The sequence below is a fragment of the Drosophila tropicalis genome, unplaced genomic scaffold (genome assembly GCF_018151085.1).
Source record: "Drosophila tropicalis isolate 14030-0801.00 unplaced genomic scaffold, ASM1815108v1 contig_859, whole genome shotgun sequence".
Classification (NCBI taxonomy): Eukaryota; Metazoa; Arthropoda; class Insecta; order Diptera; family Drosophilidae; genus Drosophila; species Drosophila tropicalis.
The window spans coordinates 2083880-2107671 of record NW_027173353.1 but is presented as its reverse complement, the minus strand read 5'-3'; the positions used below and the strand labels follow the sequence as shown (position 1 = coordinate 2107671).

At 38.6% G+C, this 23792-nt stretch overlaps 8 protein-coding genes and 2 non-coding genes across 13 annotated transcripts; 4 read left to right on the top strand and 6 right to left on the bottom strand.

The window, feature by feature from the left end:
* Nucleotides 1–1820: 1820 nt before the first annotated feature.
* Mkk4 (MAP kinase kinase 4) lies at nucleotides 1821–4907 on the bottom strand. The gene is made up of 5 exons (XM_068298099.1): nucleotides 4564–4907; nucleotides 3504–4363; nucleotides 3294–3434; nucleotides 3135–3220; nucleotides 1821–3002 (listed from the first exon to the last, which is right to left on the bottom strand). Exons 1-5 carry the CDS (start codon nucleotides 4592–4594, stop codon nucleotides 2828–2830), a joined length of 1293 nt encoding a protein of 430 aa, XP_068154200.1. The 5' UTR covers nucleotides 4595–4907; the 3' UTR covers nucleotides 1821–2827.
* Nucleotides 4908–5144: 237 nt separating this feature from the next.
* On the top strand, nucleotides 5145–5531 carry SLIRP2 (SRA stem-loop interacting RNA binding protein 2). The gene has a single exon (XM_068298105.1). The coding sequence runs from the start codon at nucleotides 5219–5221 to the stop codon at nucleotides 5486–5488; it is 270 nt and encodes an 89-aa protein (XP_068154206.1). The 5' UTR covers nucleotides 5145–5218; the 3' UTR covers nucleotides 5489–5531.
* On the bottom strand, nucleotides 5527–7112 carry Dhod (dihydroorotate dehydrogenase 2). The gene is made up of 3 exons (XM_068298100.1): nucleotides 6986–7112; nucleotides 6814–6916; nucleotides 5527–6739 (listed from the first exon to the last, which is right to left on the bottom strand). The coding sequence occupies exons 2-3, from the start codon at nucleotides 6835–6837 to the stop codon at nucleotides 5570–5572; spliced, it is 1194 nt and encodes a 397-aa protein (XP_068154201.1). The 5' UTR covers nucleotides 6838–6916; nucleotides 6986–7112; the 3' UTR covers nucleotides 5527–5569.
* Nucleotides 6962–8198, top strand: Sys1 (Sys1 golgi trafficking protein). 3 transcript variants are annotated; one of them, XM_068298104.1, is made up of 4 exons: nucleotides 6962–7105; nucleotides 7404–7568; nucleotides 7625–7746; nucleotides 7815–8198. In XM_068298104.1, exons 2-4 carry the CDS (start codon nucleotides 7404–7406, stop codon nucleotides 8008–8010), a joined length of 483 nt encoding a protein of 160 aa, XP_068154205.1. In that variant the 5' UTR covers nucleotides 6962–7105; the 3' UTR covers nucleotides 8011–8198. The 3 variants fall into 3 exon arrangements, with proteins under 3 accessions (XP_068154205.1, XP_068154203.1, XP_068154204.1); XM_068298102.1 differs by lacking the exon at nucleotides 6962–7105 and adding an exon at nucleotides 7118–7267; XM_068298103.1 differs by lacking the exon at nucleotides 6962–7105 and having other exon boundaries at nucleotides 7137–7568.
* On the bottom strand, nucleotides 7462–9978 carry LOC137583187 (uncharacterized). The gene has a single exon (XM_068298106.1). The coding sequence runs from the start codon at nucleotides 8394–8396 to the stop codon at nucleotides 8151–8153; it is 246 nt and encodes an 81-aa protein (XP_068154207.1). The 5' UTR covers nucleotides 8397–9978; the 3' UTR covers nucleotides 7462–8150.
* Nucleotides 9979–10572: 594 nt separating this feature from the next.
* bel (ATP-dependent RNA helicase bel) lies at nucleotides 10573–16103 on the bottom strand. Of its 2 annotated transcripts, none has more exons than XM_068297930.1 (5): nucleotides 15839–16103; nucleotides 15108–15571; nucleotides 13562–13916; nucleotides 11620–13488; nucleotides 10573–11542 (listed from the first exon to the last, which is right to left on the bottom strand). In XM_068297930.1, the coding sequence occupies exons 2-5, from the start codon at nucleotides 15147–15149 to the stop codon at nucleotides 11409–11411; spliced, it is 2400 nt and encodes a 799-aa protein (XP_068154031.1). In that variant the 5' UTR covers nucleotides 15150–15571; nucleotides 15839–16103; the 3' UTR covers nucleotides 10573–11408. The 2 variants fall into 2 exon arrangements, with proteins under 2 accessions (XP_068154031.1, XP_068154033.1); XM_068297932.1 differs by having other exon boundaries at nucleotides 11629–13488; nucleotides 15839–16099.
* An 83-nt stretch (nucleotides 16104–16186) lies between these two features.
* Nucleotides 16187–19304, bottom strand: p (WD40 repeat domain-containing protein pink). Its single transcript, XM_068297929.1, has 4 exons — nucleotides 19070–19304; nucleotides 18499–18996; nucleotides 16934–18438; nucleotides 16187–16876 (listed from the first exon to the last, which is right to left on the bottom strand). Exons 1-4 carry the CDS (start codon nucleotides 19151–19153, stop codon nucleotides 16444–16446), a joined length of 2520 nt encoding a protein of 839 aa, XP_068154030.1. The 5' UTR covers nucleotides 19154–19304; the 3' UTR covers nucleotides 16187–16443.
* A 90-nt stretch (nucleotides 19305–19394) lies between these two features.
* Nucleotides 19395–23088, top strand: LOC137583044 (peroxisomal N(1)-acetyl-spermine/spermidine oxidase). Its single transcript, XM_068297933.1, has 6 exons — nucleotides 19395–19803; nucleotides 20732–21137; nucleotides 21207–21705; nucleotides 21780–22061; nucleotides 22131–22251; nucleotides 22308–23088. Exons 1-6 carry the CDS (start codon nucleotides 19534–19536, stop codon nucleotides 22488–22490), a joined length of 1761 nt encoding a protein of 586 aa, XP_068154034.1. The 5' UTR covers nucleotides 19395–19533; the 3' UTR covers nucleotides 22491–23088.
* A 128-nt stretch (nucleotides 23089–23216) lies between these two features.
* TRNAY-GUA (transfer RNA tyrosine (anticodon GUA)) lies at nucleotides 23217–23310 on the bottom strand. The gene is made up of 2 exons: nucleotides 23274–23310; nucleotides 23217–23252 (listed from the first exon to the last, which is right to left on the bottom strand). It is a non-coding gene; the product is annotated as a tRNA-Tyr (tRNA).
* Nucleotides 23311–23666: 356 nt separating this feature from the next.
* On the top strand, nucleotides 23667–23760 carry TRNAY-GUA (transfer RNA tyrosine (anticodon GUA)). The gene is made up of 2 exons: nucleotides 23667–23703; nucleotides 23725–23760. It is a non-coding gene; the product is annotated as a tRNA-Tyr (tRNA).
* Nucleotides 23761–23792: the final 32 nt, after the last annotated feature.

The window sequence follows — 23792 nt, the reverse complement described above, 5'->3', positions numbered from 1 at the left end:
TACAATTTGTAATTCTTTTGAATTTTGCTTTTCCTTTAGTTTATGGTGTTTTCTTTTCACTTTATTTATTGTTTCTTTTTTCTTTTTAGCGACAGATTTAAGCCAGGATATTCGGTTATTTTTTGTTTTATAGCTACTTAGTGGAACATACTCTAGTGCTCATCCGTAAGTGATGCAGGATTTCAGATGAAACTTGTACATAGAGCCTAGATATTTGACAGACTATCAAGTGAATATGATTAGATTTTATTACGTACATATGCGTATATATGTGTGTGTGTGTATAGTATTCCACTCACAATTTGTCTGAGCTGTGTAGTGTGCTGGGCTCCCTAAAATTCCTAATTCCTAAATAGTCATCTTTCCTTTGACCCCAGCATTACATTTAGTTTACCATACAAAAAAATAATTTTGCACCCTGTAAGCAAAATGGTTTAAAAAACTTTGAAAATGTTTTGTTTATGGACGTTGCGTTTGCTGTTTTGTCATTTGAGTAATATTTTTTGTTGTTTATTTTTTTCTTTCTATTCTTTTTTTATTATTTTGCGAAAGGCCATATTAAATCAGTGGAAGCCAATTGGGTTGGTGTTTTCTTGGTTTTTTTTTTTTTTTTTTTTTTGGAATTTCAATTGAGAATTTTGGAACCTAAGTGTAAGTAGATAGATTATACTTTTTATAGCAGAAATATATTGTATAGATTATATACTATATGCCGCTTTTATATACAGACATTTTCCATCATTCCACCATGTATTTAATTGTTTTTTTTTTTTCACTTTTACAATTTGTTTGCTTTAATTATACATACAGCTTTTATTGTCGAAAAATATGACGACTCGCACAATTCAACGATTGCATTATTTCCTGGCATTCCCTCAGTTTGTTGCACAATTTACAACTGACTATGTTTAATTGTGTCGAAAACTAGCATTAGTTCTTTTTTTTTTAGATATTTTGCACAAGTTTATATGTATATCGTGTGTATTTGTGTTAAGCTAATAGCAATATGTGTAGGCTTACTTTTAAAAAACCTAACAAACGGGGAAAAAGGTTTTTGGAAAATCGTGTCAAACAAAAAGAAAGCCTAAAAAAGAATTTCTCAAAATCAACAAGTCTGGATAATCCACGCAAATTTGCTAACTTAGTTAAATATTTAAATATATATGTATATGTATAGACCTAGCTTTTAATAAGCATATTATTATAGGTTTCCTTTCTTGAGAAAAATTGGAAAAATCAAAGAAAATGCTAAGGAAATGCTACAGGCAAATTACTTTACGAGTGTTGCAAATCTTTTTTTGTTTATCCTTGCAAATACACTATATATACGGTATTTATACATATATACATATATGTATATAAATCTGGTATGTATATGTATACAAAATAAACTTCTGCTTTCACATTGGCGCTTGCATAAAAATTGTTAATCAAAAAACATTGTTTGCTCATTTTGTCGACGGGGATATAGACGGTGCAATTATTTATCTGGTATGGGCATGGCATAGCCTTGTGTATGCATGTATAAGCTAATTAAAGGAACCCTAAACAATCTAATATGTATAATTGTTGTTTTTCTTTATAATTTATTGTGTTTTCTTTTGTATTTGTTTTTGTTTGTTTGTTTGTTTTATATTATCAATAAATATGAAATTGTTTAATGGATTTTGATTGGATGTAAGTTTAAGTAGGTTTTTCATTTTTTTGTATGCTTTTGTTTTTTCATTTTTAATTTTCATTTATAATTTTTATATAATTTATTTTTATACTTAGGCACAATACATTTATATCCACTTGCTTCTCGTGATTTACGGCATTCATTTTCTCGTGTCTCTTGTTTTACTAGTTTATAGTTTTCTTTACTTTTCTTTTCTTACACTCTAAGTACTAAGCATAAAAAACGTGTCGTGTTGTGTGTGACTAATTATTATGTGGGGATTATTTTTTGTGTATTCACTTGTAATAATTTCAACTACAATTTGCAAAAAATAAAACACTCTCCTCCAGTTGGTAATTGTTTAAAGCTTTTCACAATCATTTTTCCTTTTTGCAAATAATAATATAGAAAAATATAATCCTTTACAAAAACCGATCAATGCAAATTATTGTTGTTGTTTTTTGTTGTTGATTTTGTTTGTGTTGATTATTATTTAACTATTTGATGGCATTGGTTGTTTCTGTGTGTGTGTGTGTGTGTGTCTGTGTGGTTTTATATTTATTATACTTCATTCTTTTTGTTTGTAGTTAACATTGGGCCTTCATTCTACATAAAAATTGTTACAAATATTGCTTAGAATTCTCAGTTGATTTATTGTAAAATGCATTTTCATAATCAACAATGATAAATAAATGAATCAAATGCTAGTACTGACTAAACATTTAAAAGTTTCATTCATATTCCCGATCAATTAGTCTGATCAACTATTAGTCATTTCGCTAAACAATTCAATTTCAAAATTTGTTTACAAATTTTCTTCACACAAGTATATCGCACACAACTTACACTTAATAAAATACAAACTTGTTGTATAATATATATAAATATATAATTATATATGTACGCATATATATATATATATATATGTATATTTATGTTTTTTTACACATTTTCACTTTCATTTCTGTTATTTTTGTGTTTACTTTGTTTTCAATAACAAAATATAAACTACGTTTACTACAAATGCTACAGAGTAGACAACAATATACGTTTTCCATTAATGTTTTTTTTTTCTTCTTCTCTTTTTAGTTTGATTTTTCTTATTGGTTTCGAGTACACTTTATTAGTTTATTTTATTTATGACTCGTTTTGCCGTATCTGGTGAGTGAATTAGCTCTCCGCCGGCTGATTGGCCGTGAACTGTGTGATGCCATCGCTCTCCATTGATTCCAGTACATCGGCCACATAGACAGCTACATCGGTGTGACTGTTCTCACCACGACGTATAAAGTCCATCTCCAGCAGTCGACTATATTTTGGTCGATCACTCTCTTTTTTGATCAAGCTGCAGAGAAAAGGCAAAAAGAAGAAAGAAATCCAATTAACTAACATACATAGACAAAATACTAAATTTGTTTTCCCTATAAATTAATGTTCTATCTCTAAACATATATACTTTGTTCTTTTGGAAACTTACCAAGTGTTAACAAATTCCACAAACTCGCTGGAGAATTCCATGCCGTTGTAGGAGGTCTGCAAACGCGGTGGATCACCTTGCACAACCTAATTACAAAACAAAAAAAAAAAACAATGAATTCATTATTAAATTAACTTATAGGGCTTTGCAACAACGTACCTGACACAGCTGTTCAAAGACCGAATCCCACTTGCGATAGGGAAACGTGCCAGTGGCCACCTCCATCAATGTGATACCCAGCGACCAGACATCACTGCGCACATCGTAGCCTTTGGCCCGCTCGGGATCAATACGCTCTGGCTGTAAAGTGGAAACGAAAGTTAGAATAAAATTGGTATTTGATTTAATCAAGTTCATTCTTTAACTTACAGCCATGTAGGGCCTGCAGCCTGCATCCTTGGTTTTTGCTATCGAATCTACCAACTGACCAGAGATGCCAAAATCGCACAACTTAATGTCCCCGCGTCGATGCAACAATATATTGCTAGGTTTCACATCCCGATGAATGATCTTTAGCTCTTCCTTTAGATAGTTAAGGGCATTCACCGTGGCCACTGTTATCTTGGCTAATATGGACTCTGGTATATGACGTTGTTTTCTCTCGTAGATATACTTATAGAACTTATCAAGAGAAGTGTCCATTAGCTCCATGCATATCCAGCAATCGCCCTCCTTAAAGAGAGCACCGTAAAACTGCACAATATAGATGCATTCATTAGACTTCATGACAACCTCGAGATCCATTAGCAACTGTTTCTGTTCCCTTTCATCTACTGTGGAACGTATACGTTTCACGGCCATGACTTTGTCAAGTTTTTTGAATATCATCTTGTTGACAGCACCAAAGGCTCCGCGTCCAATCTCACCCAAATCCTCGAGATGATCGGACGTAAATTGATGTGTGTTTGCTGGACCCTCTCCGAACTGCAATTTGCCGCAGGCCTGCTGCCGTATCCGCTCCCGATGACGATCTGTGGCCGTTGAGCTGTTGCTGTTGCTGTTGCCAATGCTGCTCGATACTGGCGCATTGCTTGAAACGACAGGCGGTTGTGGAGGCAGAGGTTGCGGAGCACTAAAGCGCAGCGCTACATTGTTATGTTGCGAAGAGGAACTAGAGCCCGAAGATGTGGAACCCGATGAGGTTGACGACGTTGATGACGGTGGATGGCGTATGCTGAGGTTGTTGAGATTGAGCTGATCAGGTGGAATCCGAGACCGACTAGGTCCAGCTGTAGTAAAAAGTTATAAAATTTAGCTTATCAATTTCTACTCTTTCCCTAGTTATGCGTCAGTAGTCTGAGTTTATAGTTGTGTGGTGCGCAAGGTGTTAGTGTGTGTAATATTTAGATATGTGCGTGTGTATTTGTCTATTAGTGTGTGAGTGTTGTGCGTGGGCAGTTGAACATTTAAATGATTAAGTATTACTCACTTGCAAATAAATTTTTCGGTCGCTCGGCCATTGTAAGTGGTCCTTGCTTAACCTAGCCGCTGCTGGCTCGAAAAATTGATGATTATTGATGTTCCGCCTTCGCCTTTGCTTTGTCTTTTCGTATAGGCACCGCGCCCAACAATAACAACAAAGCTGTAGCTAAACTGTGAATATCTTATCGTTTGCTACCCGTTGCTTGGCTCTTTCTTGTTCGGCTGGCCGACCAACACGTTCACTACTTTTGCAACATTGAAATGCACATTTATGCGCTTTTTCTTGCACTTTCGTTTTACATTTACATAAATTACTTGAAATGTGTAGTATTCAGGTTCAGAAAATTGGTATTTTTGCATGCGGTGTGAACGGTCACCTTGGAAACCACTACGGTCATCTTCAGTGTTGACCAACTAGCCATTTTAACGCCAATTCTGTAGAACCTTTAAAATTTTAAATTAAATTAAATTTGTTCATTAAATTTTTTAATTTTTTTTTCAATTGCCACATGAACAATAAATAAGTATGCTAGGGGAATTAAGCCTAATTCGTTTCATTATTATGCACATAACTTTGTTTCCTTTTAGCTCTTTTTAGCTTTGGCAATTGCAGAAGTTTGACGATTTTCTGCCAATAGTCGACAACACTGATAATCGTAACCATGTCCAGCAATCTGGCCAGAAGCACCTACAAATTATTTGTAGGAAACTTACCTTGGACAATTAGTAGCAAGGAGCTAAAGAGTTACTTTTCCCGTTACGGTCACGTGGCTAACGCGGAAGTTGTATTCGACAAACAAATCGGTCTTTCCAAACATTATGGATTCGTCGTCTTTAGCCACCGGGAAGCCTTCAACACCGCGAGCAATCAGAATACCCACTTTCTAGAAGGAAGAGTGCTAAATGTTCAAAGAGCAAACGAGAGTCCTTAATGAAGATTTACAATAAATACAACAAATACACCAACAAATTAAATGTAATGTTGATTTTTTTCACTGTATTTCGAAATTGATTCACTTGCGCAGATACATTCGTGCTTTGGAGCCTACCACATCCTGTACATTTGAAAAACCCTTCTGCTTGATGAGACTTGACAGATCCTCTTTAATGTTCTCCACAAGACCTGGACCTTCATAGACTAGAGCAGTGTAGAGTTGCACGTATGAAGCACCTGCTTCGATCTTCTCAAAAGCATCTTGCCCCGATGACACGCCACCGACACCGACAATGGGGACTTTGCCGTTCGTCAGAACATACATTTGAGCAATCATTTCAGTGGAGCGGGCACGAAGGGGTTGTCCGCTTAAGCCACCATTCTCTTTTGCTAACTGTAAATCCTGAAGATTCTCCCGTGTCACTGTCGTATTACTCACAATAAGACCATCAACACGTGTATTTTTTTTCTTTATCACCGAGGCAATGTCTTGCATATCGGAGGGATGCAAATCGGGAGAGAGCTTCAGCAGAATCGGAACATGTTTGTTCTTCTCTAGCTGCGCACGTGCGCTGTTGACTGCCTCTAGCAACTCAGATAGTTTTTCTTTTCCCTGCATATCTCTCAGACCTTTGGTGTTTGGACTGCTAACATTTACTACGAGATAGTCAGAAATAGGTCCAAACACTTTTACGCCTTCCACATAGTCACTGACGGGGTTCCTAGTGTTGCGATTACGTCCCAAATTGACGCCCACAATGCCATTGAAATCCTCCTTCTCACGTAACTCTTTTAAGCGATTATAAACGGCTTGATGACCCTCGCTATTAAACCCATATCTATTGATTATCGCCTTATCCTCGTTTAGACGGAAAACGCGCGGCTTAGGATTTCCTTCCTGTGCGTGTGGTGTTACAGTACCAACCTCAATAAAGCCAAAGCCCAAGTCACGCAATCCACCAATCGCCTCTCCATTTTTATCAAAGCCAGCAGCAATGCCAATGGGGTTGCCCAACAGACGGCCAAAGAACTTCGTGTGCAAGTTAAGATCGTCCTGATACTCCGAGGTCGGATACAGCCTATACTTGCACGCCATCACTGCTAGCTTGTGGCTTGCCTCTGCAGGGAGCAAACGCACGGCCGGCATCACAAATGTTCGAAAAAGGTGATTTTGATTATTATACGCCGTCAAACCCACAACAACTGCAGTGGCACCCGCCGTTACAATACCCAAAGAGCGCAGGCGCCCCTAGATGAAATCGTTGTTAAATAATTGCAAAACACATATGTATGTATGTATGTCATTAAATGTTGACCACTTACCAATTTTTGTGTTCTACTAAACATCTTGCCAAAACGTTTATAACGATCACCATTCGTAGCACTACTTTATCACTAAGTCTTCAAGGTGTCAGCTAATTTTTGCCTATTTGTATTTTTGTGACATATTTTTGTGTGAAATTGTTAAAACTTTGATTTATAAAGCGCAAATTACCTGATCTGGACCAATATGAGAATGACAGTTTTGAGCTAAGATTTGCAGCTGATAACTAAGCGGGAAAAAGCTGTTAATGTGGAAAAAAGCTAAATAGTAGTGTGGCCATTCTTGGTAAATGTGAGTCAGATTTTGTTATTATTTACTTTTGTTAAAAATAAAATTGGATTTTGAAAACACTAAAAACATAACAATGTATAAATGTTAATTATGTAAAATACGACAATAAAAAAAAACAAGAGACATAAAAGCGAGATCCAATTGCAAATACATTTGTTTATGGTATCCATCGTGACCAAAATTGAATAACATATACTATTTATAATACAATAATGAAAAATAGTTAGAGTGCAAAGTATTTATAAACTAAAAATATTAATCAATAATCTCTCTTGTAAACTGTTCGATATTGTAAAAGATGAAAGGCGGCACATTTCGCAACACGCAATGGGATCCCACGTTGCTGACGTCACAGATAGTATCCATGCAATTCTGCGTTTATTTTACATTGGGCCTGCTCGTATTTGTGGCCAACAAATTGGCAGGTGACAATTATTCATTAGACCATCTCTTTGAATACCATGTGAGTGTTTAATTCTTAATGGAATTTCACATAAAACTTATCATTAATTTACATAGGAAATTCACATTTACGATCTAGGCGGAAGGCTATTGATATGCGCTTTTGTCCTGAATGCGTTTGTTGCCTCGTTGGCTCTGTGGTGTATTGTGCGGAGGGCCAAACTGTGTCTGGACTTTAGGTATGTATGTCTTAAATAGCCACACACTTTCCCTTTTTATATGCATCATTGTCTCCATTGTGTTTTAGCTGTACCTTCCACGTTCTGCATTTGTTGGTATGCTGGTGGTATAACCGCTCATTCCCGGCTAATGCCTCGTGGTGGCTGCTCAACGTTATCACCGCTACCATAATGTGCATTGGCGGCGAATTCCTGTGTCTCCAAACCGAAATGAAAGAAATCCCTGTGGGCTACGCGGCTCTTAATCAAAAATCGGACGTCTGATCGTGCTCAAAAAGCAAATTCCGATTCCCTTCATATTGTAATGCCACTCATTTACCTAACATCTATCCTGTTTATAATTTATTAAATAGTTTAACCTAAAAATACATAGTTATGTGTATAGAGCAGTAATTGTATACATTTTAGTGTAAGATTTGATATATAAATGGCGGCTTATTTTTCAATTTTAATTCTACCGGTATCAAATTCGATGGCATGGATATCTCCGGTGATAAATCGCTTTCGGTCTCATTGTACACCATCAGTGACCAAAAACCCACTTGCCGCGGCACAAAAAACCAATACGAAAAGGCAACAACAAATGTGATGATCAGAGAAAAGAGCAAAATTGACGTCCAGCATTTTGTAACATGCGCCTTCTTCTGCATATTGCGAACTGAAGGTCAACAGTTGATCGAGTTGTGTAAAATAAAGGCCTGGTAATTGACACAGTTGCTGCTGGTTAAATTAAACAACGAAAAATTTATGTATTTTTGGCAAGGTGTGGCTCCAGGTGAATTCAATTGACTTTCACGTTTAACTTAAAAAAGATGTCGCTTCGAAGCCTCGCAAACAAGTAAACTTATCTATTTACGTTGTTCAACATTAAAGCAAACAAATAAGCTACACAATCCCCGATCTTCTATCTGATATTGTTCACACACTCAGAGCACTAACCCAATCGGGTTTGTCTAATCTAATCTAATTAGCGCTGGGGGGGGACCGGGATTGTTCTTTGTTTGGGGTTGTGGCCAGCAACTAGAGGTCTGCCGAGCTTTCAATGCCGAGAGAATTTCAATTTACATACAGTGGTGGTCAGCGTGTAAGCCCCTTTTTTTTTTTTTTTGATTTTAAATTTGATTTTCTCGGCTCCTAAGAAACTTAATGAAGAAATTTTTTCAGTTATTTGTTGGTTATTGTATTTAGAATCTGACACGTAATTATTGTCATTCCAGCTTTCGACGTTTTTTTTTACAGGTGCGTTTGAAAAAAAAGCTCCCCCAAAATGTTTGACAATAGTTTAGCCCGGTCATTTCAAAATCTTTAATATTATAGTTAGACATGTGTATTCTTTGAAAAAGTTGTAGATCTAGGTAATCTAAGATAAACTGCATACCAAAAATTTTCATTTTAGCCCCAGTATTTATTTTGGGGCCTATCGAAATTTCGGGATTTTGTATGTAATTCTTGAGGTCTCTTTGTTTGGCGACGTTTTACGATACCAATTTAAACTTAAGTATTATTTTCTTATTCTAAGTATGAAAGTGAATTGAATTTCCCGTCAAATGATACATGTTTCATAAAAATCCGACAAAAATTAGATTGATTTCATCGCCCATACTTAAAAAAAAGACTAGAACTAGCAAAATTTCCCACACATCCTCCGTCTCTTTCTTTGCACGCATGTAGGGGAAATTTTGCTTACCTGGTTTTTTTTTACGTATGGGCGGTGAAATCAATCTAATTTTTGTCGGATTTTTATGAAACATGTATCATTTGACGGGAAATTCAATTCACTTTCATACTTAGAATAAGAAAATAATACTTAAGTTTAAATTGGTATCGTAAAACGTCGCCAAACAAAGAGACCTCAAGAATTACATACAAAATCCCGAAATTTCGATAGGCCCCAAAATAAATACTGGGGCTAAAATGAAAATTTTTGGTATGCAGTTTATCTTAGATTACCTAGATCTACAACTTTTTCAAAGAATACACATGTCTAACTATAATATTAAAGATTTTGAAATGACCGGGCTAAACTATTGTCAAACATTTTGGGGGAGCTTTTTTTTCAAACGCACCTGTAAAAAAAACGTCGAAAGCTGGAATGACAATAATTACGTGTCAGATTCTAAATACAATAACCAACAAATAACTGAAAAAATTTCTTCATTAAGTTTCTTAGGAGCCGAGAAAATCAAATTTAAAATCAAAAAAAAAAGGGCTTACACGCTGACCACCACTGTACATTGTTAGACGCTCGCATGATGGAATTTTCAATTAACTACTTTGTTTATTTGTCATCCACTTAAAACGGGCAATATCAGTAAGTAAATGCTGCAAGGCAAGCTTTCGCACCGCATATGGTTCCAATGGAACAGGCTGGAGGCCAGAGACTCACTGCAATGCAAGATTTAGACTAAAAGTAATTTGGAATCAGACATTCTAATGAATTTTTCCATTCAAAGAAACAAACCTTCTAAAGTGTTTAATTTCCGACGCGACATTGAAACAAAGTTTTTCCATTTGCTAAATTATTTGATTTATTTTTAGCAAACTTTATGTTTTTTTTTTGTTGTTTTTTTTTCTTTCCATTCTGTTTTAATTACTTCTGTTGTATTTTGTTGTTTTTTTTTTTTTTTTTGCCCTTTTCATATAGTACATAATATATATTAATATATATATCTTTATTAGTTAAGTTTTTTAAAATCATCAAATTGAAATTGAAGGTTTTATTTTCCTTTTCACACATATTTTGTTTTTGTTTTCTGCGCTTTTACTATCTCTCTTTTTTTATTCACTATTCGTAATTAGTGTTTGTATTCAAAGAAAAAGATTGAATTTATAAACGTTTGTGAGACGTGTGTTTTGTTATTGATTGTAACTTATAGACAAAAATTCAAAAAATTTTTCATTTCGCTTAAATATTCTAAATATTTGTGATTTAGCATATTTGTAATATGTGTGTGTGAGTGTGTACGTGTGTGTGAGTGCGGAGTTTTTGCATTTTCCATTGTAATTAAGTTGAAATTGTTTTATAAATCTGTTTCCTCTTCTTGGGATGAGGTTTAATGGGATGGGATGGGAGCCGAGAGGGTCTGGCTTGCTGGCTGGGTGTACGCCTATTTAATATAAACCATACGTCGTGTATGTGTGTTTGCCATGGGGAGAATTATACTTATATATAGTATATATTTTATACTTCTTGCAATTAATTTCAAACAATTTATTTTAATAGTTACTATTGTTATGGATGAGTGTGGATAGTAATGGAGGGAGCATTACGGATTGTGTTGTGGTATTGGATTTGGGCGGGGTGGGGTTGGATAGGTTGATGGTTAGTGTATGTATTTTGTTGTGTTGCGCTGCGCACAGTTTTTCTTTCACATTTACTACTGCTATATAGTATATATATCAATATATATGTATGTATATATACGGATATATAATATATAGTTGTTTATCATCATCGGTTCAACTGATTGCGTTCTCGATTTCGTTGCCACCTTCTCTTAATCTTAGGTTTCTTGGTATTCTTCCTCTTCTCCACACTTACATTCCTCTTCCAATCTTAGTTAATTGCGAAAGTTGCTATAATGCGACGGCGACTGCTGATGCGATTGCGAATGCTTGGCGTACACAGCCCGTTGATGGCCCTGGGGATAATGGGCCCTTGCTCATTGACCCCACCAGTCGGGTCCGTTGTTGGAGTGCGACGCTCCGCCGCCATAGGAGCCACCGTAAGAGCCGCCGCCACCTCCACCACCGCCGCCTCCGCTGCCATAGTAACCGCCTCCGCCTGAGTTGCCTCCTAAAAAAAAACCACAAAATACAAAACATGAACATCAAGAGAGTATTGTGTGGATCTCTAACTTATTGGCCACTCACCAAACTTACCATACGAGTTTCCATTGCTGCGGTAGTTACCACCTCCACCAGAAGGGCCACTGCGGCTGGGACCGCCACTGCGACCACCACCACCCCCGCCAGAGCTTTGACGGTAATCGCGGGAGCCGAATCCTCCTCCATAACGGGCTCCGCCGCCGCCACCGCGACGCTTGGCACCGCCATGACCACGGTCCGAACTGAGCATATCTTCGAGGAAATTGGGAATCTCCTGTTTGGTCTCAATTAGCAATTCCAGCAGATCGGAGCAAATGTTGCGATTCTTTTCATTGAAGAAAGACGTGGCCACGCCGAGATTACCCATGCGGCCGGTACGGCCAATACGATGCACATACTCCTCTACATCGGAGGGCAGATCGAAATTAATGACATGCTTAACATGTGGAATGTCCAGGCCACGGGCAGCCACTGCGGTAGCCACCAGAATGGGGCAATCGCCCGAGCGGAAGCAACGCAATGCCTCCTCGCGCTCTTTCTGGGTACGATCGCCATGAATGCTAGTCACCGGGTGATTGCACTGATAGAGGAACTCCTCCAAAGAGTCAGCCCCCTTTTTGGTCTCCACAAAGATCAGCGTTAAATTGTCCTTGCAATACTCGGGCCCATCGCGAATGGATGACAACAGATCCAGGAGATACGACCGTTTGTCCTGCTCGTATACCCAGAGAATGGTCTGCGTAATATTCTCCGATGTAGAGCCAACACGGCCGACTGCAAGGAAAATGTAATTGCTGAGAAAATCGCTGGCCAGCTCCTGTATCTGTTTGGGGAATGTGGCCGAAAACATGAGTGTCTGTCGCTGGCCAGTGGGCGGCATATTCAATTGCTCCACAATGCGCCGGATTTGAGGCTCGAAACCCATGTCTAACATGCGATCGGCTTCATCCAGTACCAGGAATCGGATATTCTCTAGGCCCACCTTGCCGCGTGTAATCATGTCCTCTAGGCGACCCGGAGTGGCCACAATTAAATGACATCCGCGATCTAATTCACGCATCTGCTCGCTAGTATTGTTACCGCCGTACAGAACTGCAGGACGCATCCGAGAACGGTAGGCGAACTTCTTAGCCTCCTCAAAGATTTGAGTAGCCAGCTCGCGGGTTGGTGCCAGCACCAGACCCAGCGGATATTGCTTCCGACGGCTGTACTGACGATTGCTCTGAGGCGGCGACGATATCCCATGCTCGTACATTTGATTGAGAATGGGCAACAGGAAAGCCGCTGTCTTGCCAGAACCGGTCTGGGCACAGGCCATCAAATCCCGGCCGCTAATAATGATCGGTATGGCGTACTTTTGCACCGGTGTCGGTTTGTCATAACGCGCCAAATTCACATTGTTGCGAATGATTTCCGTCAGCTGCACATCATCGAACGATGTAATGTTCGGCGGCACATTCTGGCCCGTCGCCTCCACGGGTATATCCTCGTATTTGTCAAAATTGATACCGGTGTTACCGACGCCGAACAACTCCTGCTCCAGGCGCTCATCTCGGGCGCCCAATTTTGTGTAATCGACGTTGCCGCCTCCGCCCTCTTTCCAGCGGCTATTGTATCCACCGCCGCCTCCGCGCTCCCCGCGATTGTTGTAGCTTCTGTTATTACCGCCACCGGGTTGACCACCATCCACAGATCCGCCATCGTATCCAACTGAACGTTCTGGCTCTTGCCAGCGATCATTACGTGGTTGTTGCTGCTGTCCATCTTCGCCCTGCTCGTTGAGGGCGTTGTTACTGCCGCCGCCACCGCCGTTGCCGGGACCTCCCCTAAACGAAGGGCCACGTCGGTCCCCGAAGTTTCTACCACCACCACCGCTGCGATTCCAGTCACCACCGCGGCGCGAGTCGTAATCTCCTACAAATAATGCAACAAGACACCAGTAGAGAAGATTCGAATTATTTCAAAGAGAAAATATGCTTGGGCTCACCGTTATAATTATCTTCGTAACGGCCGTTGCCGCCGCCACCTCGTCGACCGCCTCCGCCGTTGCCAAAACTTCCGTAGTCGCCGCTTTGGCGGTTATTATAACTACGATTGCCTCCTCCTCTGCGATAATCACCACCACGCTGTTGCTGATCCCTATTATCCTGACGCTGGGGAGCAGCTCTTGATTCAAAGCCCTGTCCTTGGCCCTGATTATCTAAATCAGCGTTGTTGTTGCCACCACCACCACGAAGATGCGGGGGCACATAAACTCCACCGGAGACCGAATTAGTGGAAGTCTTGCTTGTTATGGGGCCGCTATAGTCAGCCGAACCGCCATTCAAGTCCAGACCAGCAACCTGTTAGAAACAAAAAATAAACAAAGTAAAGCAAGTATGACGAAAGGTTTAATAAACCTCAAAATAACAAATACAAATGATGTGAGTGTATCGCAGGTTCAACGAATTTTACGTCTTTGCCGCCCTCTTTCACCCTTCTTCACATATTCACTTTACCTAGGCTATTGTGGGCTTGTAATAACAAGTTTTCGGTCAGTCAAATGGAGACTCCTCCATTCTTTACCCGCCCTGCCAGCGTTATCCATACCCCTCTAAGACGTTTATTCGCGAAGCTTTGCTTATTCCCCGCTTAGCAACATGTGCTATTTCTTGTTCTTTGCTCTTTCAAAGCTCAGATTTGTATATGCATGTATGTATGTAAGTGTGTGTACATGTATGTATATATGTATGTACATACATATGTATATACATACATATGTATGCTTTGTTAGATGATGTGTAACCACAATAGGACATAAAAAAGTATTACTATGTGAGAAAAATCTGAAAATGTTTGCCATGTGCTTTCTTTGTTTGCCTTTTCTATTTTTTGGGATTGTTATTTTTGCATTTCACAGAGTGTTTTTTTTCAATGAAAGTGCTGCCAATCTATAAAGAAATTTAGTGATGCCCATATAACCACCAAAAAATTTTCTAATTGTATTTGTGAGAACAAAAAAAAAAAAGTTTCATAGTATTAGTGAGAAAAGAAAAAGAACAAAAGGAAAAAAACATACGTTCCACATGTGCGCGCAAATGGCACGAATAGAGTCAAAGCAAGAGCGAAAAGAGAGAGAGCTGTCGGACAGTGTTGGCTAACTACCGATTGTCAAAATTAGTTAAAAATCTTTAAAGTCCCGGTTTGGCACAAATTGCAGAAAAATTAAATGAAAGGCACTGCAATTCTACATATTTATGCGTATCAATAATACATTTCTATCCATAATTTTATATCTACAATTATACAGAGTATTTCCCTTTATTTCTACATTTTTATTGCCGGCCAATTTCTCAGCACTGTTGCAACATCAAATTGGTAGCACAAGGGGTGTAAAAAGAAGAAAAATCATAGAAAAGAAATTACAACGTGTGTGCGTCTGCATATGTGTGTGTGTCTGCGAGCGTGTTATGAAATCAATAAATTTCTAGCCATACACATATACACATGGTCACACATATATGTATGTATATGTATAATCGCACTATACTTACTTGCTGCTCTAGACCTGTGCCATTTTGGATAGCATTACTCATATTATCCTCCAATCAGTTGCTTGTTTTTTCTCGCTTTCCGTTTAGGAAAATTTCACAATTGCTGATATGAAAATTGCGTTTATTCTTCGTATTTATGCACTTTTATTAAATAGTTGTCTTGTTGCTGCTACTGCACTTAGTATCTATACGTTTTTCTTTAGTTTTCCCGACTTCTTAGGTTCCACAAGCTACTACGTTCTTATGCGAAATTTGGAAAGGGAAAGATGTACTTTTTTTCTCACTGAGTTTTTGATCGTTCAATTTAAAACTGAAACTTTATATATATTCACTTGGCCTACTGATTATGCCAGTGCCACGACAATTACAAGCCGTCTGTAATTGTAATTACAATAAAATTGAAAATTACAACAAATTTTCCGACGCGTTTCGCGTATCGCGTTTTTTCAGCTTCAGACGCGTGTCTAAAAATAGGGATGGGAGAAAATATTTATATAAGGTTAGTTTTACGGCGAAACGGCAAATTCCATCCCTAGAAGAATATCCCAATGAACATTGACCCCAACCACTCCTTGTGAATGCTACTGCATAAGCTGCAATAAAGATCTTTTTGACTGACAAATGGTAATGGATTGAAGGAATGCATTTTCCGTTTACGAAATCGGGAAAACATCCTTCCCAGCAATACCCAACAAACCCTCAGCTCTAACTGGTTATTTTCTACAACTTACCATCTGTTCCATCCCTGGGGCTAGGAATCCGTCGATCAAAAAATTATCGAGCAGAGGTGAAAATTTTGAGCAAGCAGGGTTGCCACATAGACAGCGGTGCCAGGGGCGGCGGCAATTTGAAGTTTTGAACCTAGGGAAACTTGATTAGTTGAATGAATTTCGTCTTCGGGCCGCAAAATTATCGTCTGTTATTTTAATGCTGTTATTTTTCTAATGGAAGAGAAATGTTGTTTTGCAGATAAAATTTTGTAAATATAGCCAAAATAATATATTGTGTCGCTATGTTATGTTGTATAATTTTTTGTTCAAGCGTTTGTACGATATACTTTTGATAGGAAAATCAAATGATTCAGATTTTTACTTGTTTATTGCACAAACAAAGTGACATATAGTTATATGGAACATATGGGAAATAAATGCTTTTGGTATTGGCTTCAGCTTCTTTTGAGCTTGCTTGAGATTACAATACATACAATAATTGGAATAAATAAAATATTATATGTATATTATATATATATATATGGCTATATAGACTTTATTAACTAAACCCTGTTCTAAATCGTGTCAGCAAGTCACCTCGTCCTTGACGTGGCCCATCAGACTGTCTATCCTTTGATGAGACATCTTGTATAGAACTCTCTATCGATTGCATCGTTTGGAATGTAAGAGCTCCACTTAAAAATCAGAGCCAAAGTATCTATTGTATCCAAGTGGTCCAGGGCGATGTTAAGAAAGCAATCCCATGTGTAAAAGAAATGTCGTGTCAGTTGCTCCTGCTCGACGCTGGTCACGCGTTCGCAATTCACACATTGAAGACGTCCCCGCTGCAATTCCACAAACTGTTCGAAACATTTCGTCCACCCGCTGACGTTAAACTGCCTACCCAAGTCAAGGAGTAGTTCTGGCTGCCCATAGTTAAGTACAATGGGCAGGACCTTATCCAAATTTTGTTCAGCCAGATAGAATTTAGCCAGGACGTCAAGCAGAGCGGGCACAGCCTGGACCACATCAAAACATTTAAGTTGTTCGTTTCGAGACCTATTGAAAAAATATTTAAATTATCTGTACTCATGTTTTTCGTTATGGAAAACTTACCAAAAGTATCTAAGCAGAACTGTGCCAATTTCGTGATATACACACGCATTATCAAATCTAAGTGGAAAGGAGCAATGATCACACCGCACAATATCGGAATCCGCGTTTAGCTGAACAAAACCATTAGCTATGTAATCTCTGGTCGCATCATCCATTTCCCAAATGAGTTCTGGATTAAGATAGTTGAAATACATCTCCAAGCAATTGCGTTCAGCCTGATCCATAGCCTCGCCATTTTCTACCATTACTAGAGCAAGCTTGCCAAGCAGACAAATTAACTCATTGGCCGCATATTCATCAAAGACGGCGCGATAGCGTTCCACGCAGTGTGTTCGACTAAACTTTGCGCTCTTGTAAATCAAATATAAATTGTATATGGTTTTCTCCTCGGGACTGATTAAGTGCGACGGGGGAAGAGGATGCTTGCTGTTACTGCTTCGACGGCTTACTATCTCCTGATCGTCATCGTTCGATTCATACAAAGCCTTGATATCCTTAAATGGAAGCGACCGCTCGCTGGCCGGAATTAACTCTCGGACCAATTGCTGCTGCTCCTCGGCGAATATGTTAAACTTGTACTTGATGATGTTTTTACCGAATTTTCCGGTAACGGTGAGCAATGCATCCTTTATGTGGCCGGAACCGGATTTAACTGTGGGTTTTCGATTATCGCAGAAGGCATTCTCCAGAACATAGACGCCTCTTGGAGTTGACATCTGGCTGGCACCACCTCCACCAGCACCTCCACTTCCGCTTAGGCTCCGCTCAGTGGTGGTAGCTGTCGAGCTACCGCCAGAGCTCTGGGCATCCGATCCACTGCTGGCGGTACATTGGGCAATAGCATCAAATATCACTGATATATCATTGAGCAATTCATATTCCTGCCTCTCGATAAGCAGCTGTTTGAGATGATTGAGCAACTTCAGATCGTAGTTCTCCTTGGCTTTATCCGCAAAGTATTTAACATGTTGTCGCAGTAAATTGGCGCACTGCATCTGCATGTGTTTGGACTGCATCAAATCTATAGCCGTGGCCTGCAAAGTCTGCAGCTGTACACTGTAGAGTGACCCAGTTTGGGTGAAGACAAAAATCTCTGAAGATTTTGATACACGGCAATCGACAATTCGCTCAAATTGATTACACCACAACACAATCGAGGAATGGCGCATGTCAAAGATATAAAGACCAAGCTCGGTAAAGGCCAGCAGAAAATCCCTGCCTAGCCGTTGAATCTTGGAGAATTGCAACTGCTGCGGCTGATGCTCCAATAGTTCATCGTTGGATTCAAGTTCGGTCTCTGTTTCGAAAACGGGTTTATGAATTTTAGCAGGAGCCATTGCCAGGGCATTTTTAAACTGATGCGTCTGTATAACCTCGCCCTCAAAGTCCACCTCCCATATGCGTGTACCGGGACGGGCGCAATAAATGCGCGATGGCTGCAACGACTCCTGGGGCGATATGAAAAAACAAGCGCCATACGCTCCATCTCGTGGTCGGTTGCCAATCTGCAAAAACAAAAGTAGTATATCAACAATGCCAATAGAGGGATTATTGTAGCCATTTACCTGTTTATACTCTTCGTACTCTGTATTGCATAGAATACATTTAGTCCCATTGGACACTAAAAGTAAGGACTCAAAATCATCTATTTGAACAATCGGGGAGTCGAGATACAGTAAAGGATGTACACTCATATTTAGTAGCAAATTGTGTCCAATGAAGGAAGACAGCAGGACAAGATTGACTTGTCCTCGAGTGTCACCGTAGTAGAATTGCTTTTCATCCTGCGTCCAATGAATGCAAGTAACCTGTGCCTGATCCAAATGAGTGACTATTACCTGGGGCGAGGTCTGCGAAGACAAGTTGACTGCGTAGACGCAGATCAAGGACTTTTGGGTGGCAAATGCCACATACTTGTTGTTCACGGATATGCTCAGATGAGTGATGGCTCCATGTTTGTTTGGAATGAGATGTAAAAATTTACCTTTGCGGTTGAATAGGTATAGCGATCCAGATGTGGCCCCAAATATAATATAACTGGCTGAAACGTCAAAGCAAGTGTACTAAAGAGGAACGAAAGAATGAGAACGAAAGTGAAAATTGGTATTAACCGCAAAAAGGAATCAAATTACTTACCCTGATGCGATTGGCATGCTTCAATGGGAGCGACAAGGACAGCGAAAAATCAATAAAGTTTGTTAGGCAATACGATTCAGTCATTTTGTCAAGCAGCTTTCGACGTTCAAGTGGAATGTTCTAATGATTGCAGTTTCCTTAAATTACAATTTAATCAACAAATCACATTTTGCTTTATTCCATGGATTTCTAATGTTTTTTTTCGTTTTTCTTTATCTTGATTGTGTTGTTGAACCCAGTGAACATATTTTATGATATATTTTTATTTACTGCATGCGGACAACATTTGAGCGTTCTGGCAACTCCTTTACCAACAGCTGTTCATTACCCTCCGCCCCCGCTTTTAACAACTGTTGGAAATGTCAAAACACGGTCCGTGAAAAGTGCAATGAGAAGTAAATAAATGTTTTTGCCAAATAAGATAAACAATAAAGGGATTAATCATAGTCAAAAGTGAGCGTGCAATGGGTGATAAGGAGGAGCCAACTACGCCTGCACCTTCGCCAACGGAAGAAGGTTTAACGTTGGGATTCGGCTCAGCAACTTCTGTTAGCAATGCCTCGTCCAACTCCAATTCAAGCAATGTTAAAGTTTTGATCATTGGAGCTGGCATGGCTGGTCTTTCGGCAGCCAATCATTTGCTACAAAATGGATGCGATGATTTTGTGATTGTGGAGGCTCGTGGACGCGTGGGCGGTCGAATTGTATCCATACCGCTTGAGAACAATCAAAAGGTATAGAGTTATGTAATGTTAGAAATAGCAAGAAATGTGTGAATCCAATATTTAATGGTACTAGATGTAGTGCCCTGTTCGTATTTCGGCGGTGTCAGTCGCCCTCAATATACATACATATGTATTTGTTTTACAAATGTTGGTTTTGGATTATAGATTTTTCCCGTTTACAGGTCGTCAGCTGTTTAGTTAGCACGCACACATACGCATATTTCAATGTATGTACATGTATTGATGCGTTTAAAAATTGAAAGTGTTTCCTGTTCCGGCTTTAGCTATTTATAAATACTTTTAAATTTCACCTATACTGTTCCCCTCCCTCATCCATTACTGTTTTCTATGTCCTTGTAAAAAAATTTGGCTTTGTTTTGGCTTTTTAGCTGGGTTTCTCGTCATTGTCCGTAAGTTTCCCAGCAAAGCAACTTTCATGCTCCAGTTTACACAATTTCTCCTCAATTGTTGTACAATTTTCAAACAATTTCTAGATAAGATTGGGTTTGAATATGCTATATAATGATTAGTGCAACGACTGGCCTATGATCACGTAAACAATTTCATATAAAATTCCCTTTTTTAATTAGCATAAATACCTATTTTACACTAATAACATATTAAGTTCTAGGTCAGTTCTTATCTAATAGAAAGGTATTTCACAAAGCATTTATCTATTAAAAGAAAAGGCATTATCATTTCGTCATTTCGACTCTCCCAGACAAACTTAAGTGATTTCGTTTCGATTACACTGTACAACACAATTTTCGTTTCCAAGTACAAATAAAAAATGCATACACACATATGTACATATGTATGTATCTATTCATGAAATTGTACCTACAATTTTGGCATTTACTTCCAAAATACAATCTAATTGGATTAATCTACGTAATGCAATTCTTTTAACCCTTTAAGAAATTCTACTTTCTTATAGGTTGAACTGGGCGCCAATTGGATACATGGTGTCCTAGGCAATCCCATTTTTGAAATTGCGGTTCAACATGGTCTAGTGAGCGTTGTGAACGTACCGAAGCCACACAAAGTAGTGGCCACCACCGAAGATGGCCATCAAGTTCCTTTCAGCATACTGCAAGAAATCTATGAGGCTTATGTGTGCTTCCTTCGACGTTGCGATGAATATTTCCTTTGTCAATATAGTCCACCCCCAGATATACATAGCGTCGGCGAGCACATCAACTATGAGATTGAGATTTATTTGAATTCAGTTCAAGATCCTAAGGAAAAACAATTAAAACAACTGATATTTAATTGTTTGCTTAAACGAGAGACATGTATTACAGGCTGTAATAATATGAACGATGTGGATCTCCTAGAATTGGGTAAGTGGTTTTAAAATATATAGATTGTGGCATCTCTTATCCTTGATTTTCTTTTTGTTCAATTTTTAGGAAGCTATACGGAACTGCAGGGGGGTAATATTGTATTGCCCACCGGATATAGCTCTATACTGCGACCATTAAGTGAACAGATACCGAAGCAGTCAATAATAACCAAGTGTCCTGTAAAAAAGATACACTGGAAGCGGAAAAAGACATTTACTGGACTGGAAACTGTCGATGAAAATTCAGAGAATGAGGATTCCGATGATTCAGAGAAAACTGTGACGGAGGTGCCAACAGGAAGCAATGCAATGCGTGAGGCATCTGTGGAATCAAATGGCAGCAGTTGTGATTATCCTGCGGGGAATGTACGCGTGGATTGTGAGGACGGGCGAGTTTTTCATGCTGCCCATGTGATATGCACAATACCCCTGGGTGTGCTCAAGCATGCACACAAGACCCTCTTTGATCCGGAATTGCCCCATTACAAACAGGAATCTATTGAAAATCTCATGTTTGGTACCGTGGACAAAATATTTTTAGAGTACGAGCGTCCTGTGAATTTCATGTAAGTGAATATCTTAATATCTTAAAGGTTTTTTAATTACCAATTTTAACTTGTTTAATGCTCTTGCATTACAGTGCAGATATATCGGAAGTGATGCTGCTGTGGGATGACGACAAACAGGAATCGCACGCCAGCGAAGAGGAGCTGGCCAGCGAAGCCTATCTCAGTAAAAATTGGTTCAAGAAGATATACTCCTTTGCTAAGATGACAGATAATCTGCTGTTGGGCTGGGTGTCTGGTCGCGAAGCGGAGTATATGGAAACACTATCTCATGATGCGGTAGCAGAAAAGTGTACGGAAATTTTAAGAAATTTCCTTCGAAATCCATATGTGCCCAAGCCAAAGCGTTGTGTATGGTATGTGATTTCTTTTCAACAAGTTTAAAGATGTATGGTGCTTAAGCTTTACATATTTTGCTTCTTTAGCACGAGTTGGAAAAGCCAGACCTATACTGGCGGAGCTTACACCTCTATCCCTGTTGGAGCAACCCAAGAAGATATTGAGAATTTGGCTCAGCCTTTGTATGCCACTCCACATGCTATGAAGGTAGGTTTATCTGCATTACAAGGTCAAAAAAAAACTAATTTTTCTAATTTTGCCAGCCCGCCATTGTGTTTGCCGGTGAGCATACGCATTCCAGTTTTTACTCCACCGTACACGGCGCCTATTTGAGTGGACGAACGGCGGCCCAGTATTTGTTGGCCAATGATGAACCCGATGAGATTATTATGGAATCGGATGGCAGCGACTTAAGCGCCTGGATACAGGGCATTGCCTTGGACTGAACATCAAACAGATTCTGTATTATAATTTATTTTCGATTTATTTTGCTTAATTTAAGATAATTTTGTATTGCTTTTTAGCTAGTGATATTTCATTTCTGTAATACGCTGTAAAGTTTTTTTTTAATGTATTATTTTGAGCATTTGTTTACAATATTTTGTTGTTATCCACAATTTGTATAGTACTAAAATTATATTATACTTGTCATAATAAAGCTGAGCTGACAAAATGTTCACTCAAAGCAGTATTCACTGTATTTGAGTCAAACACGAATATGAGATGTGCACAAAATAAAAGTAACTATTAATTGTTTAGTCATAATTAACATATGATAATGCATAAATACATTTATGCCTATTTTTATAAATTCATAATTAAATGAAATCAGAATTCACGTTAAGTTAGATGCGGAAGTACCAAAAAGAAACGTATAGAAAAAAAGCGTAAAGAGATAATTGTACATTTTAATATAAAATATTGTTAACGTTAACTATTTTGCTAACTAAATTATGGATTAGTTTAAAATTTTAAGACAACCTATCTGGGGCAGCAGTTAAAATTTATACATTCGTAATAAAGTAGCTATCTATTTATTTTGTATTTATATCATATTATTAAAATTTGTGCGCATAATGAGAATAAAACAACACGCTAAATAAAAAAATCTTCTCTCTGTATAGAAAACATAATATTAACGACAAAAATTAAAAAATTCGAAAACAAAAAAATCCTTCGAGCCGGATTTGAACCAGCGACCTATGGATTTCTAATGCATGTTTCACCAACTACAGTCCACCGCTCTACCAACTGAGCTATCGAAGGTTGACACTGTGCGGCGTCATTGTCAATTTTGATTTCCAGTGATTTGGAGATTCTCAAATTTGGCTGAAACCTTGTAATCATCGAAAACCCAGTATTTCAGGTAATTTTATGACAACTCTTTCTGAAAAACTATAATTCATGCTATTTTTCGTCGCTTTTTGGTATGATCAAACAATAATAATGTTGAAATTTATCGAAAGTATTTCATTAATATTTCTTCATGAATCGTGAACTAGTTTTAAGACGGCATTAATTCGTCAGTACATAAGTAAAACGACTTTTTAGCCAAATTTGTGACTCCCAAGTCTGAAATATCCCTAAAAGACAAATTTGACAATGGCGCTGGTGGCTCTCAACCTTCGATAGCTCAGTTGGTAGAGCGGTGGACTGTAGTTGGTGAAACATGCAATAGAAATCCATAGGTCGCTGGTTCAAATCCGGCTCGAAGGATTTTTTTTGTAAATTTTTAAAATTGGAATGTT

Bases quoted from the DNA above. Each gene is read 5' to 3' on its own strand.
- Mkk4 (XM_068298099.1), bottom strand. From the start codon at position 4,594: ATGGCCGAGCGACCGAAAAATTTATTTGCAA. The intron at 3,221-3,293 runs GTACGTTGTTGC...TTTTGTAATTAG, and splicing joins TCTTTGAACAGCTGTGTCAG to GTTGTGCAAGGTGATCCACC. The intron at 3,003-3,134 runs GTAAGTTTCCAA...TTTTCTCTGCAG, and splicing joins GTGGAATTTGTTAACACTTG to CTTGATCAAAAAAGAGAGTG.
- SLIRP2 (XM_068298105.1), top strand. From the start codon at position 5,219: ATGTCCAGCAATCTGGCCAGAAGCACCTACAAATTATTTGTAGGAAAC.
- Dhod (XM_068298100.1), bottom strand. From the start codon at position 6,837: ATGTTTAGTAGAACACAAAAATTG. The intron at 6,740-6,813 runs GTAAGTGGTCAA...GATTTCATCTAG, and splicing joins TTAGTAGAACACAAAAATTG to GGGCGCCTGCGCTCTTTGGG.
- Sys1 (XM_068298102.1), top strand. The intron at 7,569-7,624 runs GTGAGTGTTTAA...TAATTTACATAG, and splicing joins ACCATCTCTTTGAATACCAT to GAAATTCACATTTACGATCT. The intron at 7,747-7,814 runs GTATGTATGTCT...ATTGTGTTTTAG, and splicing joins AAACTGTGTCTGGACTTTAG to CTGTACCTTCCACGTTCTGC.
- LOC137583187 (XM_068298106.1), bottom strand. From the start codon at position 8,396: ATGCAGAAGAAGGCGCATGTTACAAAATGCTGGACGTCAATTTTGCTC.
- bel (XM_068297930.1), bottom strand. From the start codon at position 15,149: ATGAGTAATGCTATCCAAAATGGCACAGGTCTAGAGCAGCAA. The intron at 13,489-13,561 runs GTGAGCCCAAGC...CATTATTTGTAG, and splicing joins TTACGAAGATAATTATAACG to GAGATTACGACTCGCGCCGC. The intron at 11,543-11,619 runs GTGAGTGGCCAA...GTTTTTTTTTAG, and splicing joins AAACTCGTATGGTAAGTTTG to GAGGCAACTCAGGCGGAGGC.
- p (XM_068297929.1), bottom strand. From the start codon at position 19,153: ATGACTGAATCGTATTGCCTAACAAACTTTATTGATTTTTCGCTGTCC. The intron at 18,997-19,069 runs GTAAGTAATTTG...GTTCCTCTTTAG, and splicing joins AGCATGCCAATCGCATCAGG to TACACTTGCTTTGACGTTTC. The intron at 18,439-18,498 runs GTAAATGGCTAC...TTGTTTTTGCAG, and splicing joins AGTACGAAGAGTATAAACAG to ATTGGCAACCGACCACGAGA.
- LOC137583044 (XM_068297933.1), top strand. From the start codon at position 19,534: ATGGGTGATAAGGAGGAGCCAACTACGCCTGCACCTTCGCCAACGGAA. The intron at 21,138-21,206 runs GTAAGTGGTTTT...TTCAATTTTTAG, and splicing joins TGTGGATCTCCTAGAATTGG to GAAGCTATACGGAACTGCAG. The intron at 22,062-22,130 runs GTATGTGATTTC...TTGCTTCTTTAG, and splicing joins AAGCCAAAGCGTTGTGTATG to CACGAGTTGGAAAAGCCAGA.